Below are 23,105 nucleotides of genomic sequence, written 5' to 3' on the forward strand. Positions count from 1 at the left end.
TAACAATGAATCCTGTGTGCATATTAATGTGTTTATAAATGGTTTGGGGGAATTGCAGCCCTGATTTATCATGGCACTAAAATGTACTGAAATACAAGTTAAATAGATGAGTGTTGAACTGTGTGTCTGATCTGGTGTTTAAAGAGTTTCGTCATCTGCAAACAGAAGTCCAGAGTCTGACTGTGGGGTTGTGTGAGTTTGTGTGTGTGATCACATGGGCAGGACTTTAAATCAAGGGTAAGAGCACGTATAAACAGGCAACTATTGGGCATTCAGCGTGAGACTCACGCAACTGACCCTGTTCTCATGCTCTCATTCAACACGTCCATTTTCTCACACAGTGAAAAAACATCTCGGAGCAAAGAGGACCCTGACACCGACAGACAAGACAGAGCAGGTTCCTTTTGACATGAAACAATGTCACAGCTTTTAAGTTTTATTACGAAATTCAAACAACAAATGATGTTTTATTAACAAAGTTTATTAACACGTTCAAATTATCTAACCAATCATCACCTCATCCCAACCAGCTGTCAACAATCAGTAATCAACATGAATACCCAATCAGCAAAATGAGTGGAGGCCTATATATATATATGTATACACAGTCGACTCACCGATGTTCCTCAACAGTTTTCAGCATCCCTCCACCACCCCGTCTCCTCACACTCGCCTGGTTTCTTTCCTAACCAGAAATACGAGGGAGTAGTCTGGGTTCGGGCCTAAATACAGAGCTCTGAGCCCTCTCTTCAGACAGCACGTCAAGTACGCTTACTACTTCACTCTATCTGATTATGTGTAAGTGTGAACTTGTGAATGCGGTTTTGGCGCTCTTTAATGTGGCATGACCATAGACTTTAAAAAAAGATGGACGACGCACATTCACTCTCTTCCATTGTAGAAAAGTGAAGTTGCCACTGTCCCAATATGGCTCTGACATCTTGGAGCCCGAGTCTGCGCAGTAGTGAGCGTGAAGTGGATCCGCAGTATCAAGACCCATGCCAAATTTCCCGCAGAAACGGTTAGGATAGTTTACTGCAGAACAAATTATTATGTCGCGGTGTGAAATAAAAAGTTATGGAAACCTAGAAATTAAAGTTAAAGCTCCAATCTCCTCCCGAAAAATGTCCGTTAGTGCCTCAGTGACTACTTCGCTCAGAAAAGCTGTCCGCGTCCATAGCAACGCTCTGTTTTTCATGGCAACGGTCCCCCCCCCCCAGAAGGCTTTTTTCCCTTGGTCGAACATTATAAAAGTTTCGAGATATCAGGCGAACGGCTTAGTGCAGGCGCTAATGGATCCAAGGATATCTCGTAATTTACCCCACTAATAATGCCCAGAATGGTACCAAACTACTACAGTTGTACAAATAGGTTCTATACTCATAAAACAAGGCATTGGAAAGTTTATAAGTACATCAGGAGTTTATTTAAATAACACCAGCTTGACGGCTCATGCTACCGTGTGAACCATCTGAACACTCCCCATTCACTGTTTACTTTAGCAATCTTTGTTTCATTGAAATGCCAATTGTGACCGTTCAAAAAAAAACAAAAAAAAACACTTCTTGTGTTTTTGCCCCAAGTTGCCAGTAACTAAGGAGTCTTGTATCATCCATAAGTAATGTAATCAAACACATACAATGCTATTTGGTTGCTATTAATCAAACTAATTCTGAATAGCTTGTGATTTGCTCCAAACCACATTGTTGTTTCTGTGCAGGGTTATGGCATGCATTTTTCTTTTTCAAAAAAAACAAACAAACTACTTCATGAAACTCCTCCTTGAATTCTGAATAAAGCAGGTTTAACAAGTAGAACAGCTAAAGCTGAAAACAAAACCATACTGCAGCTTTTCATCGGCAAGGAAACAGGATGAAATATCTACATTGACTAGAAGGATAGTTTTCATGGTAAGTATATGTTTAAACTACATGACATGTTACCACTTAGACAGTTTAAAACTAAAAATATGTAACCACCTGAAGTCATTTGTCTAGACTTCACTTGCCCGCACCTTCTCACAGCCGATGATGAGATTTGAGGTGAAGTGGGTGCGGCATCTGATGAAAGACTGTTTTGAAAGATTTTGTCATACAGAGACCGTGACTTTATTTAACCAGAGCAATCTATTTGATGTAAGAAGCATTTGTGTACTAATAAGTTTGATTACTTTCACAGAGTATTGCCCTGTCTTGAACAGATGTTAAATTAATTCATGTTTAAAATAATTTTTTGTATGTAAAGGTTTTTATTTTATTTTTTATGCTGCACTGTAAACCAGTTTTTCTGGTTGTTATGGTTCAGATCATTCTGGTAGTCACATGATCTGATCTGAGTGTTTTATATTCAGTTCAGTTTTACATAAATTATTATTTAGTTCTTTTGTAATTGTTCAAAAATTAAAAGTAAAAAAAGAAAGTAAAATGTAAAATTGATGGTGTGATGAATGGACTGTATGTATGTGGCCTAAAATTTATTTGGGTGCAATTTATCACAAATTAACACAAAAACCTGTTATTAATTATTCACAACCCTAGTCTAAACTTATTAATGAATATTAGGGGTGTAACAATACCCTCATGTCACGATTTGATACATATCACGATACTGAACTCACAATGCAATTGCAATTACGATACTCCAAAAGTATTTTGGGTGAATGATACACATACAGATTGTCACTATCCACGATACATACTGTTGCATTTTTGTGTTGGGATATATTGTGACACGATATATTGTTACAACCCTAATGAAGAATCGTTTAAAGCAGCTTTTATTGGCCAAAAGAAACTAAAAAAGAGTTTTAGTGACCTTAGATTAATTATTCCTTTCATCTTCACAGTTCAAACACAGTTTGTTGTGTTCTTTATGGAAAATGTGAATTCCATAAATTGTGTTGCCTATTCTATTAGAAGGAATGAAGAGCAGAAAAACACTGTGGAGGATGGAGGATGAGGACACTGCCTCTAAAATTAGTCTGAATGAGGAGATTGAGGCAAGGGCCACTGCAGCCTCTCCAGAATCCAGCTGTGTGTCTATGAAGAGTAACACATCTATAGTTATGCCTCCAAATATCACAGATGAAGCAGTGACCTCTGACCCCAGGTAAGATAAACTCTGACATTGAATAGACCTCGTGAAATAAATGGAGATTGACTGAGTCCTTTGATCTCATAAGGCTAAAGAATCACAAATCAGCCTCTCCAGAACCCAGCTGTGTGTCTATGAAGAGTAACTCATCTATAGTTATGCCTCCAAATATCACAGATGAAGCAGTGACCTCTGATCCCAGGTAAGACAAACTCTGACATTGAATAGACCTCGTGAAATAAATGGAGATTGACTGAGTCCTTTGATCTCATAAGGCTAAAGAATCACAAATCAGCCTCTCCAGAACCCAGCTGTGTGTCTATGAAGAGTAACACATCTATATGTATGCCTCCTAATATCACAGATGAATCAGTGAACTCTGACCCCAGGTAAGATAAACTCTGATATTGAATAGACCTCATGAAATACATAAATGGAGATTGACTGAGTCCTTTGATCTCATGAGGCTAAATAATCACAAGTCAGCCTCTCCAGAACCCAGCTGTGTGTCTATGAAGAGTAACTCATCTATAGTTATGCCTCCAAATATCACAGATGAAGCAGTGACCTCTGATCCCAGGTAAGACAAACTCTGACATTGAATAGACCTCGTGAAATAAATGGAGATTGACTGAGTCCTTTGATCTCATAAGGCTAAAGAATCACAAATCAGCCTCTCCAGAACCCAGCTGTGTGTCTATGAAGAGTAACACATCTATATGTATGCCTCCTAATATCACAGATGAATCAGTGAACTCTGACCCCAGGTAAGATAAACTCTGATATTGCATAGACCTCATGAAATACTTAAATGAAGATTGATACATAATTGCAGATTGAGTACTTTGATTAAATAATGCTGAAGATTTACAAAGCAGTATCTCCAGAATGCTTTATTCTTACTTTATTCTTATATTATTTGTGGTGAGTTTGCAATAAACCAGGTAGACCAAACCATGTTTTCCTTAAGTTTTATTGTTGCAAGAAGGCCATTCACATACAGACATCAGGGTTTTTTACAGCAAAGGACAACCTTGCCTAGTGCGGGATGTTTTTATATACGCCTATACCAGGGCCGGAGTGGGACTCATTTTCAGGCCTGGAGTTTCATGCCTTAGACTGGCCCACTTTAGTTCCCGACTGACTATTAAATTAATGTAATTAAACCCTCAGTATATAAGGCCCAATCTTTCAAGGGCTATCTGGCCCTTCCCCCTACCCCTACCCCTCCAACCAAAAGAGAATCGAGACAACCCTACCCCTTCACGGGAACGTGCAAAACGGAGGGGTCAAGGGCCAAGGGGTGAATTGGGATTGAGCATAAGTCTGCAATAGTGCACTGTTCTGTACAGCCTTGTAATTCATTGTATTTTTCAAAAATATAATTTTCTATTCCGTGCAATATCAGTACACAGGGTTTTATAAATACAGAGGTCCCAAAAGTGATCTTGCTAGGGGGTTCGGGGGCATATTATTTTTCCACTGTCATTGGCAAAGAACATCTGTGTTAAATAGGAATCCATTGTAATAAAATTATTCTCATTATGGGCACAGTATGCAATAGGCTATTGCTCTACCTGCTCTCCTCTCTCATCTCCATCTCCTTCTCTCGTTCTTCTTCTCTCAGTCTCTTTATCTTTACCTGTAAATCTCCCCTTCCTGAAGCTGAGCTTAGATTGATACAGTCTTTGCAAAGTGATTATTTATGTCGGTCATTTAAAATTAGAGTTAATATTTAATATTAGGCAACGCTATTTGGCCGCTTTTCTAGAGATGTTTTATTATTCTGGCCTTTTCAGCGCCACCTTTGCGCCTAGGCTATTATTATCCATGTTTTGTATCTCTTATTTTTTGTTCGCACATCTCTAACAAAGTGACTTTTTTTTTTTTGTGGGGCTGCGAGAAAATAATAATAAAAAAATAGTGGGGCTGCGCTATGACTGGAGCCTATAGGGAAAGCATTCAACCCAGTGCCATGACAACACCGGCCCTCCTGGCCAATAAAACAGACCGGCCCACCGGGAATTCTCCCGGTGCTCCCGATTAGCCAATCCGGGCCTGGCCTATACATTACCATATTAGGAATGGAATAGTACTTAAAAATGTTCAAAGTTTCACATCTGTTCCAACAGTAGAAGTCATGTCTGTCTTCTGGAAAATATAGTTTAAAGGATGTGCAGCTTTGTTCACAGACACAGAAACAGTTGTTGTAACTTTCTACTTATCAGAGTAGAAATATTTTCATTTATATTCAACTTTTTTTTTTATTGAATAGTCATAGTAGTCATAATTAATAATGCAAAGCTCAGCCGGTCCTAACAAAATTGTCTGGTGTATATGTCTGGTGCAAATAATTATTCTATTCTGCTCTTTGTGTTTATTTACTGTGATTCAAAACCGATATTTTCTTTAACGCAGCAGTGACGATCTGATACAGGTTCAGTCCAGGTGTGGAGTTTGTGAGCAGGCTCTCAAAGATCCGGTCTCTATCACTTGTAGACACACTTTCTGCATACAGTGCATCAGTTTCTACTGGGATCAGTCCAGACCATCTGAAGATTTTGACTGTCCTCAGTGCAGAAAGAGATGCAGAACATGTCCTGTTCTACAGACACACAGAGTCATGAGAGGATCCAGTTCTGCTGGTTCTGCTCACTGTTACACACAAGCAGTCCTGCATGAGGAGACTGGAGACCTGCAGAAACCAGTGGATAATGAACTACAGAGAGCCAAAGACCAACACAAAACCAGCATGAAGGTCAAGTATGAGAGATTATTTGAGGGAACCAAATTCCATGGGAATGAAACCCTCCTAAACAAGGTTTTCACACAGCTCTACATCATAGACGGAGAGAGAGAAGGAGTGAATGAAGAACATGAGGTTTTACAGATGGAGAAAACAGCCAGAACACAACACTTACAAGACACTCCAATCTACTGCAATGACATATTTAAAGCCTCACCTGAACCAGGATGTGAGGAGAAAGACCACATCAAGACTGTTCTTACTAAAGGCATCGCTGGAATCGGGAAAACCATCTCTGTGCAGAAGTTCATTCTGGACTGGGCAGAGGGAAACGCCAATCAGGATGTAGATTTCATGTTTGTGCTTCCATTTCGAGAGCTGAACTTGATTAAAGATCATAAGTACAGTCTTCACAGACTTCTGCTGGACTTTCATCCTGAACTTCAAGATCTGGACGCAAAGATTTACGAGCAGTGTAAAGTTTTGTTCATCTTTGATGGTCTGGATGAAAGCAGAATGACAATGATGTTTTCAGATGCTCAGAAAGTTTCTGATGTGACTGAGACTTCATCAGTGGGTGTACTGATGTCAAACCTCATTAAAGGAGAGCTGCTTCCCTCTGCTCACATCTGGATCACCTCCAGACCAGCAGCAGCCAATCAGATCCCCTCCAAATACATCCACCGTTTGACAGAAATTCATGGATTCAATGAGCCTCAGAAGGAGGAATATTTTAGGAAGAGAATCAGTGACGAGCATCAAGCCAGCAGAATCATCTCACACATCAGAAGAGCAAGAAGCCTCCACATCATGTGCCACATACCCGTCTTCTGCTGGATCTCATCCACTGTGCTTCAAAAGCTCCTGGAAGAAGATTTGAGAGCAGAAATCCCTCAAACTCTGACTGAAATGTACATCCACTTCCTGCTGATTCAGATCAACATGAGGAATCAGAAGTATGAAGAAAGAGATCCAGAGAAACTCCTGCAGTCCAACAGAGAAGTGATTGTGAAACTTGCTGAAGTGGCTTTCAAACAGCTGATGAAGGGCAATGTGATGTTCTATGAGGAGGACCTGATTGAGAGCGGCATAGATGTCACTGACGCCTCAGTGTATTCTGGGATTTGCACTGAGATCTTTAAGGAGGAATCAGTGATTTATCAGAGGAAAGTCTACAGCTTTATTCATCTGAGCGTCCAGGAGTTTCTCGCTGCTTTCTATGTGTTTTACCATTATGTAATGAAAAATGTCGACACATTGCAGTTTATTGATGTAGTGCATAATCTGCTTAAAGGTGCCGTAGATAGAGCCCTTGAGAGTGAGAATGGACAGCTGGATCTGTTCCTGCGGTTCCTGCTGGGTGTCTCACTGGAGTCCAATCAGAGACTCTTACAGGATCTACTGACACACACAGAGAACAGCTCAGAGAGCATCAGGAGAACCACACAGTACATTAAAGAGAAGATCAAAGATGGACATGAACTCTCCACTGAAAGATCCATCAATCTGTTCCTCTGTCTGCTGGAAGTGAAAGATCAGACTCTGTCCAGAGAGATTCGGGAGTTTGTGAAATCAGACAAACACTCAGAGAAGAAACTCTCTCCTGCTCACTGCTCAACAATCGCCTACATGCTTCAGATGTCAGACGAGGTGCTGGATGAGCTGGACCTCAAGAAATACAACACATCAGATCAGGGTAGAAGAAGACTGATACCAGCTGTGATCAACTGCACCAAAGCCCTGTGAGTGTGTAATCTTGTTATAGTGAAGTTTTTAACCAAATGGAATAAAAAAAAAACTGTCTTATACATCTTGGGTATATTTAGCCAATTCTCTTGTTCTGCTCTCTTTCAGTCTTGCTGGCTGTAATTTCACTGGTCAGTCGTGTGAAATTGTGTCATCAGCTCTTCAATCCTCAAACTCCGTCCTCAGAGAGCTGGATCTGAGTAGCAATGACCTGCAGGATTCAGGAGTGAAGCTGCTTTCAGATGGACTGAAGACTCCAAACTGTCAGCTGGAGATACTGAGGTGCTTAAGAATAAGAGATAATGTCAGTCAGCTGGTCAAACTGTTGATGTGTGTCTGTAGATGATCTGACTGTGTGTCTGTAGGTTGTCTGGCTGTATGGTGACAGAGGAAGGCTGTGGTTATGTGTCTTCCGCTCTGAGTTCAAACCCATCACACCTGAGAGAGCTGGATCTGAGCTACAATCACCCAGGAGAGTCAGGAGTCAAGCTGCTCTCTGACAAACTCAACCATCCAAACTTTAAACTGCAGATACTCAAGTATGTGTGGGTTTACTCAAGATCACTAATAGTATTAATCTCAATTGAGTCAGTTAAGTCAGTGCTTCTCAAACCTGTTCTGTGGACCCCCAGCACTGCACATTTTGGATGTCTCCCTCATCGGACAGACCCAATTCAAGTATTTCAGTCTTTACTAATTAGCTGGTGAGTTTAATCAAGTGTTACATCCAAAATAAGCAGTGGTGGGGCGTCTCCAGGATAGTTTTGAGAAGCTCTGAGCAAAGTTAGGTAAGTTAATATATATACACACATAGAGTAAGGGCTGTGCGATTAATTGTAATTGATTTTAGATTTAGATTTTGGCTTCCAACGATTATATAAAAAAAGGTAATCTAGGTAAAATGATTACTGTGCTGCTGCTGCATTTCATCCAATGCATTTTCCTTTCCTTCACCTCGGATAAGCATTTTTGAAATACCTCGCGGTACAGATTAATCTTATTCAAATTAAATATCTCTATAGTAGTGTAGCACGATATATCGGTACTCAAAAGGTAGCGATACCCTGCTATTAATATGGTACGATATGAAATGTTATTAGTACCGCTACTTTAAGAGTGACAGCACTCTAAATAATAAGAGCAGTATTTCTTTATTTGCGTCAATATGTGACAGTCGGAGTCAGGATGTGTGTGCAGAACTCTGCTTCCACTGTTCCACAGCAGAACAGTAAAATATATACGCGCAATGCTTGACAAAGAAACATGCATGCATGAGAAAAAAACGCGAGACATGCTCGTGCTGCCGGACTCTGACCTGACGCGCGCGCACATCCCTGTTAGATAGCATGCGATTGCGACTTCAGTTCCCTTTCGCGGATTATTAGGTTTGAATTCTATATAAAAATGCACCTCCTGGTGAGTATTCACATAAACACCGTCGGGTATGTCTTTAGTGAACGCAAACCATTTGTAAAAAGAAATCATATACGTTCTAATGTATTGGGTACGTGCAGGTCTTAAAGGGCAGGATCAGCAGCCTAATATTCTGTGTGATAAATGTTAATCCAACAACAACAAAAATTTGAGAATCACATCTATTTATTAAGAATCAGTCTTTTAATTTATAGAGTGAATTTCAGCTACTGTAGGTCTATTAAACAGTAGCATTCAAAAATTATTTTTTATTTTTAATAAAAAAGATAAAAATTAAATTAATGATCTATATTGTAATTATAAAATTACATTTAAAATATATTTAATGACTTATATCTTGAAATAAGATTTTGGTCATCCCAACCTGTTCAGAATTCTGAGTAGAATTCTGAATTGATAGAAATGTCAATGTCAATTGGCATGTCATTATTATTATTTTATTTAATAACCCTTTATTAAATAAAATAATAATAATTACATGCCATTGTGTACGTCCTTACAGAGATGTTTGTAACATTGACATTACTATCAATTCAAAATTTTATTGGCCAAGGGAATGGCCAAAAAGCAGGGGAGGAACATGCTGGTCAAGTGAGTTTTAAGTTTTCTTTTAAATTCATTTATAAAACTCATTCTGTAAAAATAATTTATAAAATTGTACTGTTTTAGTTTTTTTCCTGTGGTATCGATTCAGTATCGGAATCGAGGTATTTTAGTCTGGTATCATATCGAAGCCATAATTTTGGTATCGTGACAACACTACTCTATAGTTGACTAGAGTTAAATAATAGGTTGTTTTAATGTGTTGTTTTTCATGCTGAAATTCACCTAAACATGTTCCTGCTCTTGATATAAATCACTGATTCACATCTTTGGTTGGAGAAGAAAAGAAAAAAATAAATATTCAAGGGCAGATTAGAACCTAAAACCTCTGGCACGCTTAACAAATGTTCTATCACCAGAGCATCACAAACGTTAGTTGCGGATTTATGTATTTAGTCACTAACATGAAGAATCTAAGGACTAACAACATATTGTATTTAGTGCTGTCAACACGTTAACACATGCGATTAATTTTTGTCCAGTTTAACGTGTTAAAATATTTACCGCAATTAACGCAGCATCCATTTTTTCTGTCATCTTTGGCTAGCGTTACATTTTCACGCTCTTGTTCACAGAAACGCTTATAAAGAGAGACAAGACAAAAGAGAACGCGCTGTCTGAGAATGACCTGTCTGTGACACACACACACACACGACACACAGAAAGACGCTCGCCAGTATCGTGCGCACAGACAACGCTCCAGAATCAAGTTCTCTTTCGCACTTGAATGAACAGTAACACACACATTTATGCCAAAATGTCAGTTTTGTTGAGTATATGTTTTGAATCCTAACAAATGTAAAAATAATTGATAGCTTTCAATACACTGTAATGTTGAATGGCTTTAATTAATGTTTTATATTTGGGGAGACATCATCGAGACATCAGTAGTAGTATTAGTATCAGTGATATTGGCCATTTAACAATATTTAAAATATAGTCAAGTCAAGTCAAGTTTATTTGTATAGCGCTTTTTACAATACAGATTGTATCAAAGCAGCTTCACAGTATTAAATTAAAATAATACAACAAGGTTTGTTTCAAGCGGAATTTATTGATTGATAAAATTAAATTAAATATCCCCAAAATATCCCCAACTGAGCAAGCCAAAGGCAACAGTGGCAAGGAACCGAAAAACTCCATCAAGTGACCTAATGGTGTCCTAAAACTCCATCAGGTTACCTAATGGAGAAAAAAAAAAACCTTGGGAGAACCCAGGCTCAGTCGGGGGCCAGTTCTCCTCTGGCATTTATGAGCTAGAGGCCGGATTGTATTTTGAACTGTAAGATTAAAAATATTATATGAATGCCTGGCTGAAGAGATGCGACTTTAATCTAGTTTTAAACTGGGAGAGCGAGTCTGAGCAACGAACAGTATCAGGAAGACTATTCCAGAGTTTTGGAGCCAAATGTGAAAATGCTCTTCCTCCTTTAGTGGTTCTGGATATCCTAGGTATGACCAAAAGCCTTGAATTTAGTGATCTTAAAGAGCGCGATGGATTATAGGGTGATAGAAGATCCGTTAAATAGACTGGAGCTAAGCCGTTTAGGGCTTTATAAGTCAGTAGCAATACCTTGTAATTAATACGGAACTTTATAGGTAACCAATGCAATGATGATTAAAGGGATAGTTCACTTTGAAATTCATTTTTGGTATGTTTTAGCTTACCTCAAGGGCATCCAAGATGTAGGTGTATTTTTTTCCGCAGTAGTTTCAATTTTGATATTTTTAGGTCAAACCGTTCTTGTCTGTCAGTCATATAATGCAGGTCTATGGTCACGGTCTCAAAACACAAGCACAGAGTCCAAATTAAAACAATTCCCCGTCGTCCAAATTAAACAATTCCCCATCGTAAGTACACATTGATGGCCTAAGACACGAAACGAGCGGTTTGTGTGAGAAAACGAACAGTATTTATATCGTTTTTACCTCTTATACGCAGACATGTCCAAGTGATTCGTTTTCTCACACAAACCGCTCGTTTCGTACCAAAACATACCAAAAATGTATTTCAAAGTGAATTATCCCTTTAAATCGGTGTTATATGATCATATTTTCTTGATCTCGTAAGAACTCTAGCGGCGGCATTTTGGACTAACTGTAGCTTGTTTATTGAGGATGCAGGACAACCAGCTAATAAAGCATTACAGTAATCCAGTCTCGAGGTCATGAATGCATGAACTAACTTTTCTGCATCAGAAACTGATAGCATATTACGTAGCTTAGCAATGTTTCTAAGGTGGAAAAAGGCAGTTTTTGTAACATATGAAATATGATTTTCAAAAGACAGGTTGCAATCGAGTATAACACCCAGGTCTTTTTCTGTAGAGGATAAAGTAACAGGACATCCTATGATGTTAAAGTTGTATTGTGCGAGGTTTTGTGGGCGGTTTTTTTAACCGATAAGTATTACCTCTGTCTTGTCTGGATTTAATAAAAGAAAATTACGCGTCATCCAATCTTTTATATCTTTAACACACTCTGTCAATTTGGAAAATTTAGCATTTTCATCCGGCCGTGATGAAATATATATTTGAGTGTCATCAGCATAACAATGGAAACTAATTCCATGTTTCCCTATAATATTTCCAAGTGGCATCATATATATTGAGAATAACAGAGGGCCTAATACAGATCCCTGCGGCACTCCATAGTTTACTGGAGTTATGATCGATTTTTCTCCATTTAAATAGACAAAATGGCAGCGGTCAGATAGGTATGATTTGAACCAGCTTAATGCTTGTCCTTGAACACCAGTATAATTTTGTAGTCGATCTAAGAGTATTGTGTGATCTATAGTATCGAACGCAGCACTAAGATCAAGTAAAACTAGTATTGAGATACTTGGTCTGTATCTTGGTCTATATAGTGTCTTTGTTGCTTCTACATTAATTTGGAGATTAACTGTGAAATTATTACATTATAAAATATATTAAAAACGTATAAAAATGTGTGATTAATCTAATTAATTTTTTTAATTGATTGACAGCACTAATTGTATTATATAGTAGATTTAAAGATGAAACTTTCACATTAAACATGAGTTCTGTGTCAATAAATTAAACTCAATGTACTACTGAAATTGATTTCTTGACATCCAGTTATTTGTTTAACACACACACACTCCTGTCCCACTCACGTTTGAAAACAAAGTTATGCCAATGCGGAAAAGCAAATGGCCTTCGGATACGCCCATACACACAAAAATGTCAAAATGCCTTTTTGGAGAGTATTCACGTAAATACAGTGGCTTATGTCTTAAGTAAACATACACAGAAAACGTGTGTGTAACAATATGTTGGATCCATGCATTAGCTCTTAAAGTGACAGAAGCCTAATATATTCCTGCTGCTGTCTGTCATTAATGATAATCAAACAAATGACAAAGGAAAATCACTCAGTGATCTTGACTGACTTAACTTAATCAGCTTTAATAAGAACTAATATATATTTAATGTATACAGTAAGACTATGCAATTGTATTTGCAGTGTTATTTTTAATTTGATTGTTCAATGTTTTGTTGTAGGCTATTACTTATCGGAATACCACCATTAGTACATCTGAAAAATTAAAACACTGCTTATTTTATTTGTATTTCAGTTCAGTTTATTTATAGGTCTGTTTTGTTTGTAGTGAGTTTGTTCTTATTGTATTGCTGACTGTTTACTTGTCTTATGTAGTAATTTTGAGGACCTTTTTCTTACATTATTTAACCTAGTATTAGTTTTTGCTGAAGTATCAATAATTATGAAATATCTCTGATACTTATGAAATAAGACTTTCATCTTATCATATAGATCATTCTGTCTCTGTGGCTGGCTATTAGACTTTCTTACAAGACTTCTGAATTTGGCTCTTGTTTTCACTTTTTAAGTGCCTCATTTTTATAAAAACATTTTAGCTGCTACATTTCATGTTCAGCAAACATTTGTATTATTTTGCTTTATATTTGTCTCTTTCTAGTTTGGATCATGGAGAACATTTTAGAATCACCCCAGGACTAAGAAAATGTAGGTATTTTCCACACACACACACACACACACACACACACACACACACACACACACACACACACACACACACACACACACACACACACACACACACACACACACACACACACACACACACACACACACACACACACACACACACACACACACACACACACAGCTCTGAAACTATGCTTAATGTACTTCTCATCTCTCTTCTTGTGTTCAGATGCCTATAATCTCACACTGGATCCAAACACAGTGAACAATCAACTGATGCTGTCTGAGGAGAACAGGAAGGTGACACATATGAAAGAGCAGCAGTCGTATCCTGATCATCCAGAGAGATTTGATACGTATCCTCAGGTTCTGTGTGGAGAGAGTCTGACTGGACGCTGTTACTGGGAGGTTGAATGGAGCGGAAGAGTTACTGGTTTAGCAGTGACGTATAAAGGAATCAGCAGAAAAGGAGTTAGTGACTGTGTGTTTGGATGGAATGACAAGTCCTGGAGTCTCTTCTGCTCTGATAACAGTTACATCGTTTGTCACAATAATGACAGAACTGACTTAATTGCTCCTTCACCCCCCTCTAATACAGTAGGTGTCTATCTGGACAAGTCGGCTGGCACCCTGTCCTTCTACAGCGTCTCTGACACACACACACTCACACACTTACACACATTCTACACCACATTCACTGAACCCCTCTATGCTGGATTCAGGGTTTATGATGCCTCAGTGTCTTTGAGAAATATCTGACTGTCTTTTTAGACTAGCGCCATAGTTTATTCACTCTGCTGTAACCCAGGCTTGACATTAACACTCACCAACCAAACCTGCGGGTGTATTTCAGCACTGGCGTGTAATGCAGACATTCCTACTAGCCACTTTGGCGGGTTGAATTTTATATAAAATATATAAATTTTTCAATTGCAGTCTTTTAAAATGGCATAATAATAATATTAATAAACTAAGTGCAAAATTATTATCTACGTGCAATGTAATATGGTCGAAAACTGATTTTTCAATACATATCGATATTGAAATATCTGAAACGCTTCCAATACTCATTTTCCACAGAATAGATACTCGATATCAGCTGTGCTTTCTCTCTCTCTCATATCTCCGACAGTGAGTTACACACAAACCCGTCTCCACTCACTCACTCGTTTAATTTGCTCTGGATGAATATTGTTGGCGTTACAGGGCTTGAACGTCAGTTTGGGATTATGCGTACTGTGCATTATTTTACTGATTACCGCAGATTTTGTGCTCACACTCAAAGTGCGCACACATAAAGCCTCCTCTCAGTACTAAATTAGTCCTTTTTCACTGCTTTCTGCACTCAAACAGTCAAATACACACAAAATAATGTCAAAATTCCGCTCTTGGCGAGCATTTATGTAAACACAGTTATGTTTTAAATGTAAACAGCTGAGAAAGAAAACGCATGTGTAACAGTATCCGATTGTTAAGTCTGACGTCACACGTGACGTTTAGCCTTTTCCGGGTCCAAGCGCTCCTCTCGTCCAGAAATAACAATGGTGGAACCTGTAAATTTATTTACGATCACGTCCTTCTTAGTGAGGCACCCTTGGCGGTCAAAAGGGGTTTAAATTCCTTTAACACCAACAGAGTGGTTAGTGTAGCTCATCACTCAGGTGGCATAATTAAGGGTAGAGTCCAGGCATCAATGAAAAAGAAGATTTACGAGGTTGAAGTGAGTTAGCTCGGGACACGGGACACAGCACTGCGGCATTGTAAAAACACTCAATAATAACCAAAACACTAGCGAAAGCGGTAGGTAGGTAGAGAGGACCTGGACTTTGGACCCGGAAAGAGTATTATCGGAGAGTGGTTACGTCACGACTTAACAACCGAATAATGGTTTCGTGTGTCAGGTCTTAAAGTGACAGTAGCCTAATATACCTGCTGCCAAATTATGCAATAAAGTTGTGGCCAGTGAAAATGCTGAGTTGCTAGTGACTCGGAAAACCACTAGCCACAGTGGCTGGTGAACAAAAAAGTTCATGTCAAGCCCTGGCTGTAACTTTACCTATTGATCTTAATGCCTGTAATCAGTCAAGCAGAACAGATTATTACACAAGCTAGCCATTGATTTGAAAATGTGAACAGCTGTAGTTCACTTTTTTTGTGAAAATGTGAAACTTTATTATCTTTTTGAAATAAATTAAACAAGTTTGACACGCCCACAAGAAGAGAAACTCATAAATATACACGTACCATCCAGTAGTGAAAACTATCCCAGGAACTGTAAGACCTGTGGTTTTATTGAGTTTCATTAGTCACAGGTGCAGTTTACATTTGGTTGTTCACAGGTTTAAACTAAAGTGCGCAAGATGCAACAGTTACAATGCAAATATTATGATTACAGATTAAATAAAATCAAAAGACACATTTAATATAACCAAATTACATTTTTTTTCAAATTAAACATCAAATTAAACAGACACTTATCACTCAGTTTAGGGCTTTCAAAAATCACAGTTTACTTAACAATTTACATAAAATTTTACATTTTACATTTACTTTACATTTACTTGAAAAAATATTTATATTTAAGCATCATTATCATATAGCCTATTGATTAATTATGTACAGACGTCTATTATGACATCATATCTCAAACTATAATATGAATACAATAAGTGAAGTGAACTTTAACAGATATACCTTGCTCAGAACTCTAAGTGGCATTCAATTTATTTGATCACTTATTTTGTTCCAATGTATCTTTACAGAGAATATAACTCTATGTGGACACAACACACTGTAATATGAATAAACAAAGGAAGACGATATGATTGTTAACATTAGACATACAGTAGAGGTCACAAAAGCATTAGTTTGAACTGGATCAGACTGGAGGGTTCATGCTGGATTGTAATTTGAATATCTAGTTCCTCATCGACCTCTAATGATCATGTAGCGCCTCCTTCTGGACAAAGACGGTCAGATAAACAAATAGATTTGTGTAAGTAAGAGATAACAAGAGCTGATCTATTTATGATGAAAATTAAAGTGTAAAGTTAGACTCCAAAAATGGATCATCGATGAGGTCTATAACACCTGGTGTTCATTATTGTCACCATTGCCATTACAGTAATCTCAATAGTTGCTTGACTGGAACGTGTCCTGCTCGCTGCCATCTTTGCTCATGGGTCTCTGAGGTGCTTCAGAGAAATGTGTTTCCTGTTTAAGTTGCAAAAAATAATTATGTTATGTAGTCAAATCAATTTTGCTGAAAGATTTGATACCTCACAGTGTAACAGCAAAATCGGTCACCTTTGCAGGACAAAATAAGTTGAACATGAGTTATTAATTCTACTAAAGATCATACGGTCTACTTCAGATTCATGTTGCTGCGTCAGACACATCAGCTTTCTTTGTTTCACACAATTATGAACTCAGCAACAAATCATAAGAGCATATACTGAGTCAGACACTGTAGTTGGACCACAGGCCATAAAGACAGGAATAAAAACAAAAACACAGAAACAACAGCAGCCAGAACACAACTGCACGCTTTGCACATTGTTAATAGAGTTTGATTACTCATCTAAACCTCAATATAACCTAACAATAACTCCTTCTGTGCACATATAGCATATACACTCTGTGTACACACAATGTGTGTTAAAATGTAACTCTGGATAGAATAGCACTGGGTGGAGGAGAGTTTGTGTTTATGAAAAAAAAAGTATATTTTATATGGTATCCCATAAAATGCTCTAAAATAAATTAAACAATACATTAAAATAAATAAATAAAATCTTAATTCATAAAAACTTAAAGATTAACGGGTGTTTTTTTGGCAGCCAATCACATCATGCCTCTTTTTAAATGTCTTTTTCAAATGCTGCTTTCACTTGTTATTAATAACAAGATTAACTTTATTTCTGTCAGACTCTACAGAAGCTCTTATTGAGAATGAACAGGTTTTGGTGTTGAAGATTCAATGTTTCATTTAAAGTCACCAGAATCGTGATTAGTGTCCGCTTTATTTGGGCTCTTGACCCTTGACTCTTTAACATTAGTTTTCTCTGATCGCTGTAAATGTGTATTTACTTTAACACATTTGAAACAGCAGAAATAATCATGAGAAAAATATGATTATATGATAACTTAATATCATGTAGTTTTGCTCAGCAAGAGTTTAAAATCTGAAAGATCAGATTAATATTGAAAAGATTACTTTTTAAAGGTGTAGCAAGATTAACATATTGCAGTTTGCTTTTAAATACATTCTGCATACAGGATCTCATAGTCTATGGTATCAAACAGACATCCAGAATCAGCACGTGAATCTCAACAATGTGGTGACAAAAGAAAAGCTTCATGCTGCAATGCATGCTGGGTGCCACTATAGTACAAAACTCATCCATGACTCCCAGCATGCATTGCAGCATGAAGTTTTTCGTTTGTCACCATTGTTGAGATTCATGATGTCTGTGTTTGACTAGTTTCTGCTGCAGCTCAAAACATCCTGAATTATTTTTTTTTTTTTAAACCATTCTGCACTGCTGGACATCATGATGTAATTCCACAAGACCATTATAACCAACAGTACATACAAAAAAATAAATGCACAACATCCATATTCTCAAAATGTTGATCAAATCAGTACTTGCTGATTGTGACATCATCAGGAAACATCTGATTATATTTTCTTTTGTCATAACAAATGTACTTTATTAAATACAGTTACAGCAGCCACAGAAAAACAATAAGAAGAGTAAAGGGTCAAGAGCTCAAATAAAGGAGCCATTAATCACGATTCTGGTGACTATAAAATAAAACATTCAATGAATCGTCAACACCAAAACCTGTTAATTCTCAATAAGAGCTTGTCTATGTAGATTCATGATGTCTAACACATCCAGGCAATAAAATGTTCAAACAAACTCTTTATTAAACATCACTGGACTCCATAAAAACAAGTTAACAATACGTTTCAGTGTTCGTCCAAACATGTGTTAAAATCTACACAACATGTGTCATTTTTAACATCTCTTTTTACAGGTTGTGTTGTTTGCAAGAGTAAATAATGTTTAATAATGCTAATAATGAATATACACTGCTAAATGTTTATAAACTAATAACCAAAAAGGAAAGTACTGTGTGGCGAGCACGACGAGGTCGAGGGCCGTGGGAGGACGGCGCGAGGCCGGTGGCGTGATTGATAATGAGTGAGACGTGCGCGACGCTCCGGTCTCGTGTCTCTCACAGAGGAGCGGAGCATAAAAGGAGAAGCGACGACAGTGGTGATCGAAAGAGGAACAGGCCTAGACTCATGTTATGTTTTGCTTCTGTTTTGTGTGGCCAGCAGTCGTCCGTGAGTGGCTGCTGGCTTATACTTTCATTTTTGTATTTGTATATTTATTTATTAAAATGTGTGAATGTTTGCCGGTTCCCGCCTCTGTCTTCCCATAACAACATACCTCGTTACATACTGAATTAAACAAAACAAATAAATGATGTGAACACAGAATTGATAAATGCAATGCTGTTGAACTGAATGTAGAAATGGGAGAGAATTGTATGGGAATGCCACATAATTGCTCTGGCAAAATGGGGATAAATGAATGCTTATTTATCATTAAACAGGTAATAAAATGTTCAAACAAACTCTTTATTAAACGTCACTGGACTCCATAAAAACAAGTTAACAATACGTTTCAGTGTTCGTCCAAACACTCAGTTGTAAAAACACAGGAAGTAACTCTGGCAAATACAGTCACATGTAATATCTGACACAAGTTGTGTAACTATAACACATTAGTGTGTAAAAGGTTTCAACACACTTCTGTGTAAGAGGAATAACACATTAGTTGTGTTAAAGGTCCTTATAAACAGAGATGTGTTAATAAACAAAACAGGTTGTCTGTTAAATTTGACACAACATGTGTTAAAATCTACACAACGTGTCATTTTAACATCTCTTTTTACAGGTTCTTTTGTTTTCAACACATAATTTTATAAGAGCGTGCCGACACTCTCCATCAATGTGCATTGTATGCAGTGTTTGCTGTGTTCTCAAACAAACAGGCCAGTGTTATTTATATATTTTGTCAGTTGTTACATTTTACAGTTTTTTTCGATTGCTAAACGACAGTGGGCACAACTGGAGTCACATGTGCAAAACTCTGACTACAGTCTGCACAGCAGCAGTTCATGTGGACCAAACTAGTTCGTTTTTCATTGCTTGAACACAGTTTTCAAAACTCTACACACTTATCCCATGACTTTAACTACAACCTGCACAACACTGTGGATTTACAGCACTTTGTTCATGCTAACACACTGCTGTCAAAACTGTGAACCACACATTCAAAACAGAATAGATTTCAGCCTTGTGCCTTTCAAACACTGATGACTGCAATTTCAGCTGAAAGGCTCCCATACACAAAATAAATATATTTGAAATATATTGTTTTTCTGTATGGGTGGAGGTGGAAAGTGTTTGGTCACCACCCACATGACCAAATGTCTCTTTTGGAAGCCATGCGTGCCGGATGTGAGGACACGACTGCCAGGGATGGATAAGGCACTCCAGAAGGTTCTTCCACAGGTGCATGGCAAGAGAGAACATTAGATGTGATGTTGATGAAAACCTGTGGCCTGATGCTAGAGAGAGGCAGGATTAGCCCCTCCATTATTTGTTCGAATTACATTACATTACATTACATTACATTACATTACATGTTCGTATGTACTTTTAGTTTCTACCTTTTTTTTTTCTCATTACTGTAATTCCGTAAATTACCACAGACTATTGAAGCAAACTGCTAATTTTCATTTACCTTAAAGAATTATGTTCTAAAAATGTAAATAAATCATGTGAAAGAATGTCACTCTTTTCTTTGAAGAAAACATTACTTTGTATGAAGTCACTGAAATTGTTCAAACTGTAAAGATGAAAAGTTAGTATTTTCTGTATTGGTGTTTGATGCGAGTGTTTTTCCTCTCAGTGTGTTCTGAGAGACAGTGTGTGTTATCTCAGTGAGGGTTGTGTGTAGTGTGTTTCCTCTCAGTGTGTTCTGAGTGACAGTGTGTGTTATCTCAGTGAGGGTTGTGTATAGTGTTTTTCCTCTCAGTGTGTTCTGAGTGACAGTGTGTGTTATCTCAGTGAGGGTTGTGTGTAGTGTTTGGCTGCACTGAGCTGGTTTGAGCCGTGTGTTAAGAGTTGTGTTGCTCTGAGTGAGTTTTGCAGGTGATGTGAACTGTTTAGCTCAGGTGACTGTTGGTAGTGCAGACTGTAGTTAGAGTTTTGCACATGTAGCTCCTGTTGTGCTCACTGTCGTTTAGCAATCGAAAAAAACTGTAATTTAATTCATAGTGCAATCTCAGTTATCTGTTATTTCTTCATGAACTTTTCTCAAAAGCAGCATTATCAATTAGGTGTTGAAGCGTGAATAACTGAATAATGTCCAGTACAGTGAGTCTGTCCAGTCATTGAGCTTGAAACATTGTCTTGTACTTTGTGTGCACATGCATTCTGTACTCGACTGTTGATTAAATGGTTAATATTTTTACATCTGCCCCTTTCCCTTTATTTTTAAAATGACACAATTTGTGTGTTAAAATGACTTACACATTTATTGTGTTAAATTTGACACAACATGTGTTGTCCCTGAGCACTCTCACTACAACATGTGTCATTTTTAACACATCTCTTTTTAGAGTGTAGCTCAGCTTTGTACTTTGTATGTCTTGTGCCCCTGACACTGATTTAAAGTCCCTGTACAAATGTTTGTAGGATGTAAGACATTTTCAACGTGTCCACACATAGTTTATATAATATAATTTATATAATATTTCCTTTAGTAACGAACACAAATATGGTTATCTGGAGTGTGACTTTTGAGAACTACAATCTTGGCTGACATGAAATATGAGAGGAGGACATAATATGCATCCAATGGTGATTCATTTACACTGAACAGAACCCAAACCTTACATTACGGAGTATAATGACTGGATTCATTCACTGAATAGAGAGTTTTTTATTTTGTCATTATTAACCCCATCAAACTGTAATGGCATGTTATGGCCACAGTGGGGCACTGGAGATGTTTTAAGAGTAAGTAAGGTCTGTAAGAAGAAGAATAAAAAGTTATCTGTTTTCATCCTGATGGTTGTGTCCTTGAATACAGAGTATAGAGGAACAATACATGGTGTCAGAGTCAGAGACGAATAACCCACGACAGACAGAGTCTAGTGGTACAGACAAGAAGTCGGAGCAGCTTTAATGGTGTGTAGAGTGAAAACACGGGACCTGTAGAGCAAGAGAAAGAGCGAGTCGGCGAGAGCAATAACAGCTAGTGGCAAGCTAAAAGCACACAGGATGGACCACATATTCACTATCACACCACCGGGACCATTCGACTTTGAGCCAAGCTCGTGGCCCGCATGGATCAAAAGGTTTGAACGCTTCAGAATGGCGTCTGGACTGAAAGAAAAAGACGGCGCATACCAGGTGAATTCTCTCATCTATACAATGGGGGATAAGGCTGACGATATTCTGAGCTCGCTGCAGTTGACGGATGAGAAAGAAAAGGACTTTGACGAGGTAAAAAAAGCCTTTGATGAACATTTTGTAGGAGTACATAATGTAATTTACGAACGAGCCAAGTTCAATAAACGATGTCAAGACGTCGGCGAATCTGCAGAAAACTTTATCACCGCAGTGCACAAGTTAGCTGAACATTGTAAATATGGCGTCTTACGTGAGGAAATGATTCGAGATAGAATTGTTGTCGGCATACGTGATGCTAAATTGTCTGAAAAACTTCAGCTCAACCCAAAGTTGGATTTAGCTACAGCTATAGTTCAAGTGAGGCAGCACGAGGAAGTGAAAAAGCAACAAGCTGTTCTGCGGTCAGCTGATTCACCAGGACAAATAGATGCACTGTCTCATAACAGTAAAAGACTGGCTCATAGAAAAAAATCTTTTCAACGCGGAAGCTATTCTCAGCCTCAGCCTACCTCATCAAAGACAAAACAGTGTGGGAAGTGTGGTAAAACCCCAAAACATTCATGGACTGAATGCCCAGCAAAAGACGTTGAGTGTAGAAAATGTCAAAAGAGGGGACACTTTGCGGCAGTGTGCAGATCAGCTCAAAAGATGGATTCAATTGAAGTGGATGAGGCGGCTTATCTGGGTGCGGTTGATTATCCACAGTCATCCACATGGACTGAAATACTCACCATAAATGGTGGCCCGTTGCGCTTCAAAGTAGACACAGGTGCGTCTGTGACTGCTATCCCAGAGACAGAATTCAAACAGGATAGATATGGCAGACACTCAGCGCCGTGCAGACCCCTGCTGGGCCCCGCCAACCAACCTCTGGAAGTAAAAGGGCAAGTGCATGCAGTCATTCAGAGAGGGGACAGAAAGATTGAGGAGGAGGTGTTCATCGTGAAGGACCTGACCATACCCTTATTGGGCCTCCCAGCTATCCGCAGA

The 23,105-nt window shown here is 38.1% G+C and overlaps 2 protein-coding genes across 2 annotated transcripts in view; one reads left to right on the forward strand and one right to left on the reverse strand.

The window, feature by feature from the left end:
• The window catches only part of LOC309495384 (NACHT, LRR and PYD domains-containing protein 3-like), a 211,012-nt gene that overhangs the window by 135,037 nt on the left and 52,870 nt on the right, over positions 1–23,105 (reverse strand). The window lies entirely within an intron of this gene.
• LOC309495373 (NACHT, LRR and PYD domains-containing protein 3-like) lies at positions 1,789–16,435 on the forward strand. The gene is made up of 11 exons (XM_082165061.1): positions 1,789–1,910; positions 2,916–3,108; positions 3,182–3,295; positions 3,369–3,482; positions 3,560–3,673; positions 3,747–3,860; positions 5,512–7,581; positions 7,694–7,867; positions 7,951–8,124; positions 13,587–13,633; positions 13,845–16,435. The coding sequence occupies exons 2-11, from the start codon at positions 2,921–2,923 to the stop codon at positions 14,372–14,374; spliced, it is 3,639 nt and encodes a 1,212-aa protein (XP_082021187.1). The 5' UTR covers positions 1,789–1,910; positions 2,916–2,920; the 3' UTR covers positions 14,375–16,435.

This window comes from Leuciscus leuciscus, assembly GCF_965113295.1.
Source record: "Leuciscus leuciscus genome assembly, chromosome: 3".
Taxonomy (NCBI): Eukaryota; Metazoa; Chordata; class Actinopteri; order Cypriniformes; family Leuciscidae; genus Leuciscus; species Leuciscus leuciscus.

Excerpts from the sequence above, each read along its gene's own strand:
- LOC309495373 (XM_082165061.1), top strand. The coding sequence starts at position 2,921 with ATGAAGAGCAGAAAAACACTGTGGAGGATGGAGGATGAGGACACTGCC. Across the intron at positions 3,674-3,746 it reads GCAGTGACCTCTGATCCCAG|GCTAAAGAATCACAAATCAG; the intron begins GTAAGACAAACT and ends TGATCTCATAAG. Across the intron at positions 13,634-13,844 it reads CACCCCAGGACTAAGAAAAT|ATGCCTATAATCTCACACTG; the intron begins GTAGGTATTTTC and ends TCTTGTGTTCAG.